Source organism: Populus trichocarpa, chromosome 12 (assembly GCF_000002775.5).
Source record: "Populus trichocarpa isolate Nisqually-1 chromosome 12, P.trichocarpa_v4.1, whole genome shotgun sequence".
Taxonomy (NCBI): domain Eukaryota; kingdom Viridiplantae; phylum Streptophyta; class Magnoliopsida; order Malpighiales; family Salicaceae; genus Populus; species Populus trichocarpa.
In genome coordinates this window covers 15,238,582-15,253,415 of record NC_037296.2, presented here as the reverse complement: position 1 = coordinate 15,253,415, position 14,834 = coordinate 15,238,582, and the positions used below count along the sequence as shown (strand labels likewise).

The 14,834-nt window shown below is 34.8% G+C and overlaps 2 protein-coding genes across 2 annotated transcripts; one reads left to right on the top strand and one right to left on the bottom strand.

Moving 5' to 3' along the window:
* Window positions 1-1,276: 1,276 nt before the first annotated feature.
* On the bottom strand, window positions 1,277-2,842 carry LOC7484386 (WD repeat-containing protein RUP2). The gene has a single exon (XM_002318783.4). It carries the CDS (start codon window positions 2,714-2,716, stop codon window positions 1,544-1,546), a length of 1,173 nt encoding a protein of 390 aa, XP_002318819.2. The 5' UTR covers window positions 2,717-2,842; the 3' UTR covers window positions 1,277-1,543.
* A 9,760-nt stretch (window positions 2,843-12,602) lies between these two features.
* Window positions 12,603-14,175, top strand: LOC7482091 (jacalin-related lectin 19). Its single transcript, XM_002318192.3, has 4 exons — window positions 12,603-12,759; window positions 12,908-12,951; window positions 13,203-13,430; window positions 13,538-14,175. Exons 1-4 carry the CDS (start codon window positions 12,663-12,665, stop codon window positions 13,880-13,882), a joined length of 714 nt encoding a protein of 237 aa, XP_002318228.2. The 5' UTR covers window positions 12,603-12,662; the 3' UTR covers window positions 13,883-14,175.
* Window positions 14,176-14,834: the final 659 nt, after the last annotated feature.

The window sequence follows — 14,834 nt, the reverse complement described above, 5'->3', positions numbered from 1 at the left end:
TTAGGTTTTTGGGTCTCAAGAACATAGACCTTGATTTTCTGGCCATTACAGTGGTCGGAATCTGGGAAAAACAGGCGTTATGTAGACTATTTTTTATTTTTAAAAAGAAACGGATGACATGTCGTTCACCCCAAGCGGAGATTAAAAAAAAGAGCTTGGTCACATGGGGGCTAGTGAAATGGGTTAGGCCTAGCAGCGTCTGAACCTTTTTTCCTCTATTTTTTTTTTATTTCAATTAATGCTTTTTTTTTAAAAAAAACTCAATATATATTTAGGTTAAAAGAACATAGGTTCCGATTTTTCGGCCACCATAGTTACAGAAATCTGGGCAAAACAAGTGATGCGTCATCTGTTTTTTTTTTTTAAAAAAAAGGAGCAAACGACATGGTGCAGATTAAAAAACAAGGGGCCCGCACGTGGGTCCTGGTGAAATGGGCCAGGTGAGGTGGCCTGACTTGTCAAGCCCAGTAGCACCTGTCCCTTTTTTTCCTTGATTTTTTTATTTTAATTGATGTTTTGTTTTTAAAAAATAAACTTAATTATATTTACATTAATACCTCTTTTCTCTTTTATTTTATTTAGAGAGTCTCTTTTAAGTAATAATGATTTTTTTGGTTGTGTTTGATTGTCAGAGAAGTTTTTCTGATTTATCTATGGTTTTTTTTATAATCTTTTGTATAGATAAACTATGTTTTTAAAAATAACAAATATTTATTTTCAAATGATGTTTTTAATATATGTAACTGTCCATGTTATTTCTTTTTTCTTTTTATTTTATCTAATCAATTTAATATATATTTGTCTATTTTTATTATCGTTTGATTAATTAGCAAACATGATGAGGTAAATGTTATATTTTTCAAAATTAAATATCTTGATTTATATATATCTATCTATTTTTCAAGTTTTGTTTGTAAGTATCATTAATGATTTTTTATTTATTTATTAGCGTATATAATTTTTAGTATATTTAATTACATGTATGTATAAATTTTTTGATTTATTAATTTTTTTGATTTATGAAAAAACTTATATATATAATTTTTTTATAAAAAATAAAAATATTTGACTCGTAGGTGTGTGTGTGTATATATGTTGGCAGGACATTATCAATATTTGTACCTCTCTTTTTATTGCTTGAAATGTACTTTTTTTTCACCTTGGATTAAAAACATGGGACAGTACTGATCACCAATGAGAAGAAGTGTGTCTGTCCTTGTCGACACAAGTATCTCTAATGGCAGGACATTATCCATGCACGTCTAACCACAATTCAAGAGAGAACATTTCTAATTTGAATGCTTATCTTCTTCCTTCCTTCTCAAAAACTCCTATCTCGAGGCACCATGTATCATCGCATGACTCAGTACAAATTAAACTCGATTGATGATGTATCATAGGATCATCGGCAAAACATTGATCAAAACACGACAGAAATACTGTTTTAATTCTATGAAAGTTAATTCTCTAACCAAATGTCTAATGATCAGTAGACAAAGATCAGTACCAGAAGAACTCTTCTTGTCGACGTACGTCTAGCTAGCTATGACTTCCTTCTGCCTTGAAAAACTTGCAAGTCCCCATCTGATCCTCCTGCCACGAGCGTGCACTGGTCTTCCTCCACTTGCCTCCAGCACACACTGCTAACGAACCCGCCGCCACACCCATCCCTACCCACTGGGTTAGACTCGTGAACCCATATTGGCTCGCCCCATCTTCTGTCATACACAAAAACCTTATTGTTTTCTGACCCACACCCTAATAAGCCTCCATTCCTCCACACTGACAATCCGATGAAGCTCCGGCTGTTGACGTGCCCCTTGTATGACCGGATTACGTTTGAATTATCCGAATCCCATAGCTTCAAGCATCCATCAATGCTAGCAGACACCAATGTAACATTATCGAGAAATTTAATGTACGTCACGGTCTTCCTATGCCCATCAAGAACAAATACCGGGTCACCCGTCATTCGAATGTCGTACCCGTATACCCTTCTGTCAGCGCATCCGACGGCTACTATTGGTCCACCAAATGGATTGAACTCCACGCAACACACGGCACTGCGACCCACACCAGGCTGAACAGTAGCCACGCCCTCCCCACTCTCGCAACGTGTGTCCCACATTTGCATGGTTCCATCATCCGACCCGGATGCACCCAAAACCGGATCCCAATGTGAGTAGTCCACACTCCAAACCCGTCGCCCGCCATGTTCATCTCGTTCGAAGATTGGTATTCTCCTCTCAAGACAATATTCCATCACCACCCCGTCGTAGTCTCCGGACCCTAGAACCCGCCCGTCCGAACTGGGTTTCCATCGGATGCTACTAAGCTTAGCTGGGGTACAAATATAATAGTCACAAGCCCTAGCATGGTCTAAGCAAGTAATTTCGTGCGCATTTTGGCTAGTATTTTCATGTGCAAACAAAGACTTGAAGTTGTAAATTCTTATCTTTCTTGCTATTCCACCTGTGGCAATGATGCTGTTCGTCTGGTCGAATTCAATCACCCCTAGAGCATCCGATATGGCTGGAGTACTACTGATATTGTTGTTTCCTGATGAAACAATTGTTGTGAGACTGAAATCCCATTCACACCTAGCTTTTTCTTCTTGTTGTTCTTGTTCTTCCTCTATGGCTTCTTTTTCGTGGTTTTCAGATTCTTGTGTGTGGTGGTGACTATGCCGATGGAATTTAGTGGAGAGGTTTTTCATTTCCCATGCAAGATACACAGCTAGTTGATGTATATTTGGAGCTTTTGTCTTTGGCTAATTTGGACCAATGAAAGGCTACCTCCATGGATAAATAGTGGCCCTTGATATCTTCCCTTCATTATTTCTCCTTCTGTCATATCTTCTCGTATAATACGATCACTGTTGCCAAGAACCACAGCAACGTCATGTAGGCAACTACGTGTCTTGTTTAGGATTACACGTACATTGCATTTCTTCAGAGGAAAGGGTTTCGACAATGGTTTATGGTTGAGACGATTTTAATGGACTTTAATTACACCATTAAGATCCCATTAAAAGCTTGTATAATTAATAGATCCATATCTATCACCTTTCTCCACAGGTAAAATCAAAATTAGATATTAACTTCACTATTTAAGAAAATACTTAATTTTAATACGCCAAATTAAGTTGATTAAAAATCTATTCGAACTCCTAAAATAAAAGAAAAATAAGTCAAATAGAACATTAAATAATACATCGATATACCATCATGGTAGTTGGTTATTAACACAATTAGATAATTGTATAAAAAAACCTTGAGAAGCACAATTCTGTATATTTAAATGATGTATTTCTCCATTCATGTAAGGATCGGCGCAATGTGAATCTTCAATGTGTGCTTGGTTTCATGACAGCACAGGATGGCTTGCGCCTCTCGTTATGGTAAAAACAAGAAAATCATTCCTTCAAAGCTCCAATAATACTGTCCAAGGTGCAGAGCTCAAACAATAAATAAAGTATTCTCATCTTGATAATTAGCTTCACGTAAGAGCACAGCATCAAAAACTAGCACGCATGCCTTGAAATTAAGGAGGCGAGATTAATATTTAAGACTGAATTAATTTATTAATTAATCTGCAATTTTGCTAAAGCGAGAACAGTTAATTTCCTTGTAATTAAAGACTCTGATTAATGGGATGGATTTGTGCCATCGATCGTTGCTCGTATTCCTACCAGAACTTCATCTACACGAGATGGGTGGCATTTTTTCTTTAAGAGAATCGAAAAATAAAGCTTTCAAAGTCTTACAATATTTTTCCATGGGGACCCTTTGTAAGATCATTCAATATTTGTTCAAGTGGTTGTGGGGGAAATTAAGAGAATCGCTGGTCGCTTATGCACCTCAATTTTATGAAACAATGCATGTGTGGATGCAGGCTGTCTCATGTCCCTTCACCTACGTGGTCTCTGCCAAACCTTTTGTGTCTCTCAACTTTTCCCAACTTATATATGAACGAAAACTTATTGTCAACTTCCTAGTAATTAATGTGATTTATTGATTATATATTCTAGATTTGAAAAGGGTTTAATGCATATTTGACAATATATACGGTGATGATATTTTTGTACTTTAAATAAAAACCATTCATTTTTTTTTAAATAATAATTTAATGTGTTACCTAATTAATATATATATATCTAAAATAATTAAATATAATAAAATAATTTTCATAATAAATATAAATCCACTAGAATAATTAAATATATATTAACATAAAATTAAAATTAAAATTCAAATCTTGTATATACGAACACCATTGAAATTTCAAACGGTTAAATCAATAAAAATTATTAATTATAATTTTAAATCAAAATTCTAATATTTTCACCACTATGTAGTGATTTCTAGCCTGGAACTCTTAATACAAAATTATTTAGACGCGGTGTATGCCCAGTGCATAGCCGCCCAGCTGGTGGTTGCCGTGCTGCCTGCACCAAGGATACTGAACATGGCCAATACCCAAGTTAGAAACTAAAACAATATATTTTAATTAAATGATATTTTAAATTTTTTTTATAATTATATATGCCATAAAAACTACATAAAGAACTATAGCTTTAAATGAATCTCACGATACCATTCAACTTTTATAAGCTGAAGCCATTAAAAAACACTTACAAAATAAATATATCAATTAAAATTAAATCTTTTTTTTATATATATATCTCAAACCATCTTACAAATCACTGAATTTCCTTCTAGGTAGACACTTAACCTCTTCTTTACCAAGTCAATCATCTGCATAGATCTAGAAGGCTTCAACATTAACCCCAATATACCACAACCTCACGAATATAATATCAGAGATATTGATAGAGTAATAATAGTTGTTTTTTTAAATATTTTTTTGTTTAAAAATATATAAAAATATATTTTTTATTTTTTAAAAAATATTTTTAACATCAACATATCAAAATAATTTAAAAACACTAATCAAAATTTAATTTAAAATAAAAAAAATTAAATATTTTTAAATATTTTTAAAACATAAAAACAAATATATTTTAAAATAATAAATATTATACGAAATTGCAACCAAGAAAAGCCAGCAACGGGCACTCCCATTAGAACACGAACACGCCTTCTCCAAGGGAGTTCAAGCAGCCATACAGCACCTACAAAATCAACCAGATGATATAGCAATCTGGTACCTCTCAATAATCCTTAAAGAAACTTAGAAAACAGTCTTACCAAGAGGCTTTCATTATCTACCAGAAACCCTAACAAAAACCAGACAATTCTATGAGTTTATTTTAGTAGACACTGCAGATTCAATTGAAGCAACTCATATATATCCCAGACAGAAATTACCAGAACAAGATAGAATATTCAGAATGCAGAATTTTAAAGGTTCTCACTCTATCTGAGTGGAATCAAAACCTTTTCACAGAAACACTTTTCTCAAAACTTTTTCCCACATACATTCTCATACCAAGATTACAAACAAGCTGGTATAATACTCTGTTCCTTGAGATTTCATCCCATTCATGGTTTTTCTTCTTTGACAAAAATTGTCCGAAACATTTTCCACACTGGTTTTTACATTGGTGGCAATTACATTTTGGTTTAGATGGGAAAACTTTTCCAACATCAGCAAAACAAGGCTTTGATCTATTCATGTCAAAAACTCAAAACCTCCCTTATGAACCTTCTTTAATGTTTGCGCACTCTTTTAAAATTGCATGGATATTAGCCTGGGATTATTTCATCACTCAACCTGGACGACCATATCATCCTTAACAACTATGTAGAAGAATTAAGATCAAATGGCGGGACAGGTTCAACATCACCCTGTGTTGTCCTCAAACAGTTCAAGAATGGCTCTCTAAGAAGAACAGTAATATTTTTAGCGCAAAAAACTCAACTATTATCACAATTGGCATCATGTTCGTCTCCTACAGAAATGGCTCAAATAGTCAATAAACTCACATCCTTACATGGGATCGATAAATCCGGATTATGATGAAACAGCAAGCTTCACACCACAAAATGAAGATGACTGCTACGGAATTGAATACTCTCCATGCCAGCATTCTTGAAGAAGGAGATAACATCATTACAGATGACAAAAACTTATCCTTCCAGCTGTCAATTTTATCTTCAAAGCAAATAGCCGACAATACTTGGTGGGAATCTCTTCTCGAAAAAGAATCAAAGTGGCAGACAACAACCCCAGCGCATTATGTATTTAAAGCAGATGATAGATGAATATTGAATTTCTAAAATGCCTTTATTGGAAGATAACGAGATTAAATGTTGTGATAAAGGAAATTAAAACTTACAAAATCTTGGTAGGTAATCATCAAAGGAGAAGTCTCTTGGCTATTAATTTTGTACGAAGAAAATATTGCTCATAAACTATTTTTCGATTTGAGAACTAGCTATTCCGCAGGCTTGAAAGCCTTTTGAATCCACGAACTAAAGATGGTCTGAAGTCCATGGATTGATGCTTGTCATGAGGACTCACATTCTGCTATGTCTTTTTTTCTTCTTTTTTCCAGTCACCTCAGAATGCCATGAAAATGGATTTACATGCAATGCCTGTTGTGGTATATTTCCAGACAACTTTTTATTCAGATGTCAGTGTTGCAATCTCAAATTGGATAGTTTTTGTGCCCTTTATGAACCGACCAGGGAAGAACTTCATCATTTCAGTCACTTCCATCCACTGGAAACAGTTTTATTAGATAAAGAAGTTTTTCCATATATTTGTGCTGCATGCCAGACTAATTGCATAGGTCCAACATATACGTGCAAACGTTGCAATTGGAGTTCCCACGAGAGGTTCAACGCCCTTGTCACCCATGCCTCCTAACCAGTGGCGGAGGCAACCATTGCCACTCTCGGTTCTATTTTAATTATTCCATGGTATAACGCTGTGTTATTTTTTTAAGTAATTCATATAAATTAATAGTAGATAAATTATTATTCAAATTAAATAAAATATAGAAATTTAACAGCTAAATCAAATATAATATAATAGAAAAGGAGTTGATCAAAACTAATATAAAACTGTGTTACTTTTTTATTTGTTTCATTAAATAATTTTAGTTTTATTTCTATATAATTAGTTATTGAAAATGTTAGGGTTTATAATAATTTATGGGTTCGTTAAATTAATATGTGTATGGGTAATATTATATGCTAATAGATATGAATTGAAATGAGTTTTGATGAATTAATAAGTATTTTGTTATGAATTTTATATAAAAATGATGATAATGAATTTACTAATGATTAACAATGAAGTACAGGATAACTAAAAAAATTAAGGACATAATAAATAAATTAAAAAAAAACATTTAATATTTATGTTCAATCCATTTGTACAAAACAACAAGCCAGTAAGAACAACATCAATTTTAAACAATTCTTTTAAGTTATGATTTTAAATGTTATCTACCATATGTCAGCATAGAATTATTGTCAAGAACTTCCTTAATCCTTAGAAAATTTAGAAATAGATAAATGAAAATTTGTTGTATATATTGAGAAAGATATTTTTAATGAGATTACAAATAAAATCATTATGAAACAGTTTTAAAATATAAAATCTCGAAGATAACAATTATAATGTAAGTTTTTTTATTTTAAAAGTATTCTTAAATTAATTTTGCTTAACTTTAGTTAGTATATATAAATTAATTTCTATATATAATACATGTATATATAATATATAATATCAAATATTTATTAGTAATTTATTCTCATTTAAAAAATTCTAGTTACGCCACTGCTCCTAACCCTCAGCACTCAAAATTTAGATCACTACATTGTCGATTTATGTTACAAATGCCAAAATCGCAAGTTTAAGATGGATGTTGAAACTGTATCACTCACAGAAAAATTTGAGGGTCAAAAGCGCTATAGACATTTCAGCCACAGGCATGCAGTGGAATTTAGCGAGCAAAACGAAGAGTATGGTCAAGTCAACTGCTCTGCATGCGGAAAATTACTAACCCAGCTCGGACTTATGGTTGCGTCACCTGTCAAATTCTTCTCCACCAATCTTGTTTTGATTTGCCATTGCAAATCCGACACTTCTTTCACCCATGCCCTCTTACCCTTTGCATTCAACCAAATTGTTTTAATTGTGGAGCTTGTGACAGAGCTATCCTGCAGAGCTTCTACTTTTACTGTAAATGGTGTAATTTCGCCATGGATATAGAATGTGCTCTGCTACCAACCGTAAAAGCTCAAAGTGGAGAGCAGTTTTGCCATTTTACCAATGGGCATCCATTAACACTCACTGAGATAAAAGACGAGGATGAAATTTCTTGCTCAGCCTGCGGGAGATGCTGTTCAGGTCCAGCATATGATTGCAGCAAATGTAGTTTTATTCTTGACAAATCATGCTTTGAGCTTCCACGGGAAATTCAACACAACTTTCACCCAAACCATCCTCTAACCTTACTAACCCAGCTATGTGAACTCGAGTGAGCATGCCGCATGCGATATGTGTTGCAAAAACCTCACACGTTTTAGCTACTGTTATCGGAAATTTTGTTTTAAGATGCACAGCGAATGCGCTCTGCTAAGACCCACAGTTTCTTACAAGGGCCACCGTTTCCTTGTACTTTTCCTTGAGAAAATAGGTACAAAAGTTGACTGTAAGACCTGTGACACTCCATGTGACTCGCCTGTGTTCCATTGTGCGGAGTGCGATTCCAATCTTCACCTTCTGTGTGGTCCATTGCCATGCACCATTGGACATGAATATTGTATGATCCCCTTCTCCTTACAGATTCTTCATGCTAAGATGATACATATCAGCTCTATTGTGATGCCTGTGAGAAGGAAAGAGACACAAGGTTACCAGTCTATCACTGCAAGGATTACCACTTCATTGCCGAGATTAAATCTGTCCTGTCCAAGGCAGGTACGCCAACTTTTGGTCTTAGTTGTTGCAAGACTGGAAACCAAAACCAACAAGATATAGATGTGATATCATAAGTTTTGCTGATTGAATTCACTTTGATCTATTGTTCAAAATCAGTGGGTATTCCAACACTAACAAGGATTACCACGCATAACACCAATTAGTTTAAACCACATCACTGTTCAATTTAAGCCACCTTTTCAACATGATCAAGTAAGAATTTTGTTTTGAGAACAATTTCAAAGAACAAAAATAGGCGATAATGTTTTAACCATATCCAAATTTATTCCTTCATCCAGATATTCGACATTTTTGTGAGTTGTGCTTGTCAGGTTATTCTAGCACTACAGGGAAAGTACGGAGATGTTGAGTTAAGGACTCTTGATGGAGGTTTGTATGGCAAGGTGGTTGCTGAAAAGATAGAGGTGGCTGAGACAGCTAAACAGCGACCGAACAAGTAAAGGATTTGGAACCCAAAGGGTTGGTCTAGCGGCATTTAGCTCGGGGCTTGGGGGTCTGCTCCCTCCAAGTTTCAAGTTCGAATCCCTGTACCAACAAATCTCTTGGGGCGACAAGGGTAAGAGCTGTGTAAAAGCTTGTTTCTGGCCGAGGGACAGTCTGGTACTCGAAAGCTGGCCAAGATACCCTGCATTTCAAAAAAAAATAAAAATTGGAGAAGATCAGTCCTGTTTTAATTTTAGATGGTATGTATATAGCTCTGTGTCCTGTTGCTAGATAACTAAAAAGTTTTGATTTCATTGACTCACGTAAGAAAAAAACTAGGTTGGAAAAGAAGTTTTGTTTTGCAAACTTTTCAACAGATTATTAAAACCCACTCAATAGAAGATACAGATGTGAAAAACTGGAAAAAGACATAATGATGATTACTGAAGCTGATTAATTACATACTGCAACATGAAGATCTAAAGGGAAAAAATGGTGCATTCAAGGTACTGTGTAAATCCACAGTAGTTATGAGTCTGCAACTACAGTGAAATCAGCAAACCTTTAAGTTTTTTGTTGATGATATCTGACAGCATTCTGTCGGTTTCTATAGTGGAATTACTCCCATGGCTTGAATAGCTTCTGCTAATAAACTTGTTAGAAAGTGCATATTGAAGAGATCAGTTTCAGCTTTCAAGAGAAAATTAAAATCACAATGCAACCTATAGCTAATATATCATTCTCCTTCCTTCTCCTCAACTCCTCCTTGATTCTGCTTCCTACATAGGGGGTTAGACTTCTTAAGCTTAGATCACAGCAGCAGAAATTGCAAGTTCGAGAAGTGTATTTAATTTGGCTCTGTAACTAGCCGGGAAATCTGAGGGTCAACAGCAATTCTACCATTTCCGCCACAGGCATCCATCAACATTGAAGGAGCAAAGCAGTGAGAATGAGCAAGTTAACTGTTCTGCCTGCGGAAAATCATGCTCAGCTCCGTCTTATGGTTGCATAGCAATATGTCCCTGTATTGCTGAGATTAAATGTGTGATCTCTGTAGTATGTTCAAATTAGTATATGTGTTCCAGAAGTTACTTTTTCCTGTATTTAGTTCTTGGTGATTGTGATAGCATTGATTAAAGTTTCCATATCAATTTGGTCACCTTTCACCAATTATGAAATGACAGATATTTCAAAAGAAATGGAGGAATTAACAAGCAGATTTGAGGCACTAAAAGGGAAATTCGAGGGGCTAAAGGGGAAATGTGAGCGTATAACATCAGCAGAATCTTCAAAATCCAGATCGAGAGAGGAGGGCTTGGAAAAAGCTTTGGACCTGAAGTAGTGGCCAGCGGGTGCTGATCTACTTTAATCTTCTATATGTTCATCACAATTCACAAGCTCCTCTCCCTTCAAGGAGTTCCGTTTTATCTTCATTTGACATGAACATTTATATAAAATTTCATAAACACTATTGAAGCCACTGTGTGAGAGACAGGATAAAAACGTGCGTTTGTAAAAACTTTAAACATAGAATGGCAAAGCCATCAAGTGGCAACAATACTAATCAGACCTGCAATAGTCTTCTATGAAGTCCGTGCATCTTTCACCAAAGAAGAGAAAAAAAACAGTGGAGTGTCTTCAAGGCTGGCAGAAATAATGGGGCAGTGGATAGCAGCGTGAACATAGAACAATATTTCTTAGATTCTGAAGTTTCATGATAGTGAGAAGTATAAACCTATAGAATCCTGGGAGAATGAGACGGTTGTCCATCTCAGGGATCACTTGGTCACCGGAAAAGTTACGTGTCGAAATGGGGATATCAGTACTGAATCCACTTTGGAGGCACAGAGGGTTCTGAAGATATTGGGCAACTGAAAATCTAACAGAAAAATCGGAGGCAATCAACCCCCAGGAGAGACGTATGTTGTTTTACTTGAACTGCAGCAAGTATTTAAGAAGATGGTGGACGGAGGAGAAGAGCCAATCTGCTGTAAATACAACACATCAAGTAACAAGTGTTGGCGGCAGTTTTTGACGAATGTTAACATTGAGAATCTTACTGATATTACCTGGTTGATGTCATCCATTTATCATCCGTTGAACCAGATTAGCTCCTTTCGATTGAATTGGGAAGGTTTATAAACAAGATTGGTGAGCAGGAATGGTTACAAATCAAAATTTATGCCAGACTGCCATGATTTAGTTATGAGAATCATTAATAGGAACAATTTGAAGATATTTTTTAAAATTAGAATTGCAGTGGCTATATTGGTATAATAATTACAATTTTTTGGTTACACATGGTCACCACTGATAGTGGATTCTGTTCTATATTTTCACAAATTGTTGAGGTTGATGTATTATCTTTTGAGAAACTTTGTAAGCTCTCATAGCCATTGACACGGTATTTCTCTTGTCTATCAAAGCGAGGAATCTGTCCTGTTCTAGAATCAAGATGTATATGCTATGCAATAATGGGTTAATCTTAGTAGGAAGTTGTGACTCTGTCATAATTATATGAAAATCTGTTTTAGAAAAATTATGTAGATGGTCTAATAGATATATTTATCGACTAGTGATACAAGTTTAAGTCCTAAAGAAGGTCTGGTCATGCTAGATTAGAATAACAGTTTAAAAAAACTATAATTTTTTATCCAACTGTTGGATCGAACTCAAATTTTTACATGAGTTTTCGGAGGATTTTTTCCTTGTAGATGCAACTATGTCGCTTTGCATACCGTCGGATTTTTAGATATCAAAAATCTCACTGAAACTCCTTTGATTTCAGCAATTTTTGTGATTTTTCTTATCATTTTGGATTTTATGCTTCTTTCCTTTATAATTTTAGATTTTTGTTTTTGTTTTCTACCGACACAGACTTTATTATTACTATTTTAGAGGAATAAATTTGTGAATTTGGAGTTAATATCCGGAACTCCTTTTGTTCATAAAAAAAAATGTGTTTTTTTTTATTATTGTTGTCTTTGGCTTCCGTGGCATCAGAATAACATGGAGGTTGAGTAATTTTAATGTAGACATTCTGTCAAATTGCCATCCGCAGAAAATTGCCTCTTGCGAATCTTGTTCTCTCTTTTTGGCTGTCAATATCGCATCGCATTGGTTCAGCCAACCGGAAAGCATGACTTTTGTGCAAGTGAAGCTAGCCACCCACGTCTTTGTTCCTTGCCACCAAGGATTCTTTTGTTGATTGAAATTAGTTAGTACAATTTCAATGATGAAAAAGATTATGTCTGTACAAGTATTATCAGCGTGTTTAGCAGGAAAGCTAGAAAATTAACAGAGCGGATAGAGCAAAAAGCATGAACAGAGTTGAGGAAAGAGCAGAGAATAACCTTATTATCTTGACAATGTTTTTGTGGCAGGAAGTGGTAAAGAAAGCTAAAGCTAAATTCTCAGGTAGTGCCAAAGATAGAATCTGAATCTGAATCTGAATCTGATGCTGCGTATAATTCTATATATTAGCACTACTTTTTCTTTATTTTATAATCATAAACCATACTCATTCTCTCATAACTAGTCTTTGCTTCTGTTCCTCGCTGTTCAGCAACGATCTCTGCTCATCTCCTCCATCTTTTATCATCTCATATGGTATGAAATCACAACCTTATAGCAGCTTAATAGGTAACTTGGTAGAACTTTATGTTTCGAATCTATCTCTCTAATGACGGGTTTTGAGTTTCGATTTCATTTTGGTCCCTTCTTGCATCAGCAACCATGAGCCATTTTTCCTTTCTTTCTTTGTTTTTTTATTAAATGCAAATTATTATTATAAAATAACAGTGACAGTTAGAGCGGGTTTGTTTTATGAGCATACAAGTTTTTGCATGGACCTTCTGTAGGAAAATGGGAAGGAACAATCAGCTGCGAGAAAGAAGAGCACCATATTAGTTGGACCATGGGGAGGGAATGGAGGGGATAGCTGGGATGATGGGATCTACCATGGAGTAAGAGAAATCACAATTGTTTATGATCAATGCATCGACTCGATCCAGGTTGTGTATGACAAGAATGGCAAGCCTATCACAGCAGAAAACCATGGAGGTGTTGGAGGCAGTAGAACAGCTGAGGTTAGCTCCAATATTCTCACTCTCTTGTCACTGCCAACCACCTGACAGCGTCAAGTTTCTTGTTTTCTGACTGCTAACCATTACCTTTTGCTGTTCTTGCGTTTCAGATTAAGTTGCAATATCCGGAGGAGTACTTAACCAGTGTGAGTGGCCATTACTGCCCGGTAGTCTATGGTGGCAGTCCTGTGATTCGATCGTTAGCATTCAGCAGCAACAAAAGAACATTTGGACCATTTGGAGTTGAAGAAGGAACGCCATTTACACTTTCAATGGACGGAGCATCGATTGTAGGCTTTAAGGGTAGAGGTGGATGGTATCTTGATGCCATTGGGTTTCGTTTATCTCGTATTCAATCCACCAAAGTTCTCAAAAAATTTCAACAAAAGCTTCAAAGGCTCACCAGTACGGTTTCAAAGTCCTCTGCCTCCAAGGATGCTGAAAAAACCTATTGAAGGTGGTGACCAAGCTTTGTGTGGGCTGTTTTAGTCAAACCTCGTGTTCTAATATTATTTGCTCATGTTAATTAGAATTGTTCTTAAACAGTAATCGAACGTTGTTCTTCTTCTTCTTATATTATTATGATTATTATTGAATAAGGAGGATACATGCCTCAGATGGATCATCCAGAAAGTTTAGCAGAAACATTGTTAGAGCTACGCCGAAGAAAATGTTTGGTTGTGCCAGAAGAATAGCTTGATATAAATACCATAACTTTTCTATATAACAAATTGTTTGATTGGGCTCAGATTTTTGTATTAGATCTCAAAGATGTTATTTAAGTTTATTATTTTTTCTTTTTATTTTTGAGTTTTGTGCTTAATTTCAGATTTTATATTTTGTTTAATTTTCTATTTAGGATTTTGAATTATTTTTTTTATCTTGCAAAGCTATTTTTTTTTTACCAATTTAAGAAATTATAAACTAAAGAGGCGAAACAAATTAAAATTATAATTCAATAATAAAAATACAAATTCAGGATATCGTGTAAGAACCCAACTCGACTTCAAATTTGTTCTTGTTTTCTTTGTTTTTTTTTTCATATGCCTTATGGTGTTTGGTTCTCCTAAAAATATAGGCTATGACAATGATTGAATAACCTTATAGCTCGGGAGTTACGACACCCCTAACCATTGTCAACGATAGCTTATCTATTTTAATCGTAAAAGTTTTGATATTTTATCCCATAATTTAAGAAATCTCATATAAAATTTTTGAGAAAAATTGATAAAGATTTCCTCAATGTTCCCTTTTTTCTTTTGAAAAAAAAAAAAAACTATTGATCAAAGCTAAAGAGGGACCTATTATTATATACCGACAAGTGATTTAATGTTTAACTAGTTTCATGGGACCAATGTTATTTAATATCATCGGTTATATTGTAAGAAAATACACGAAAGAACATAA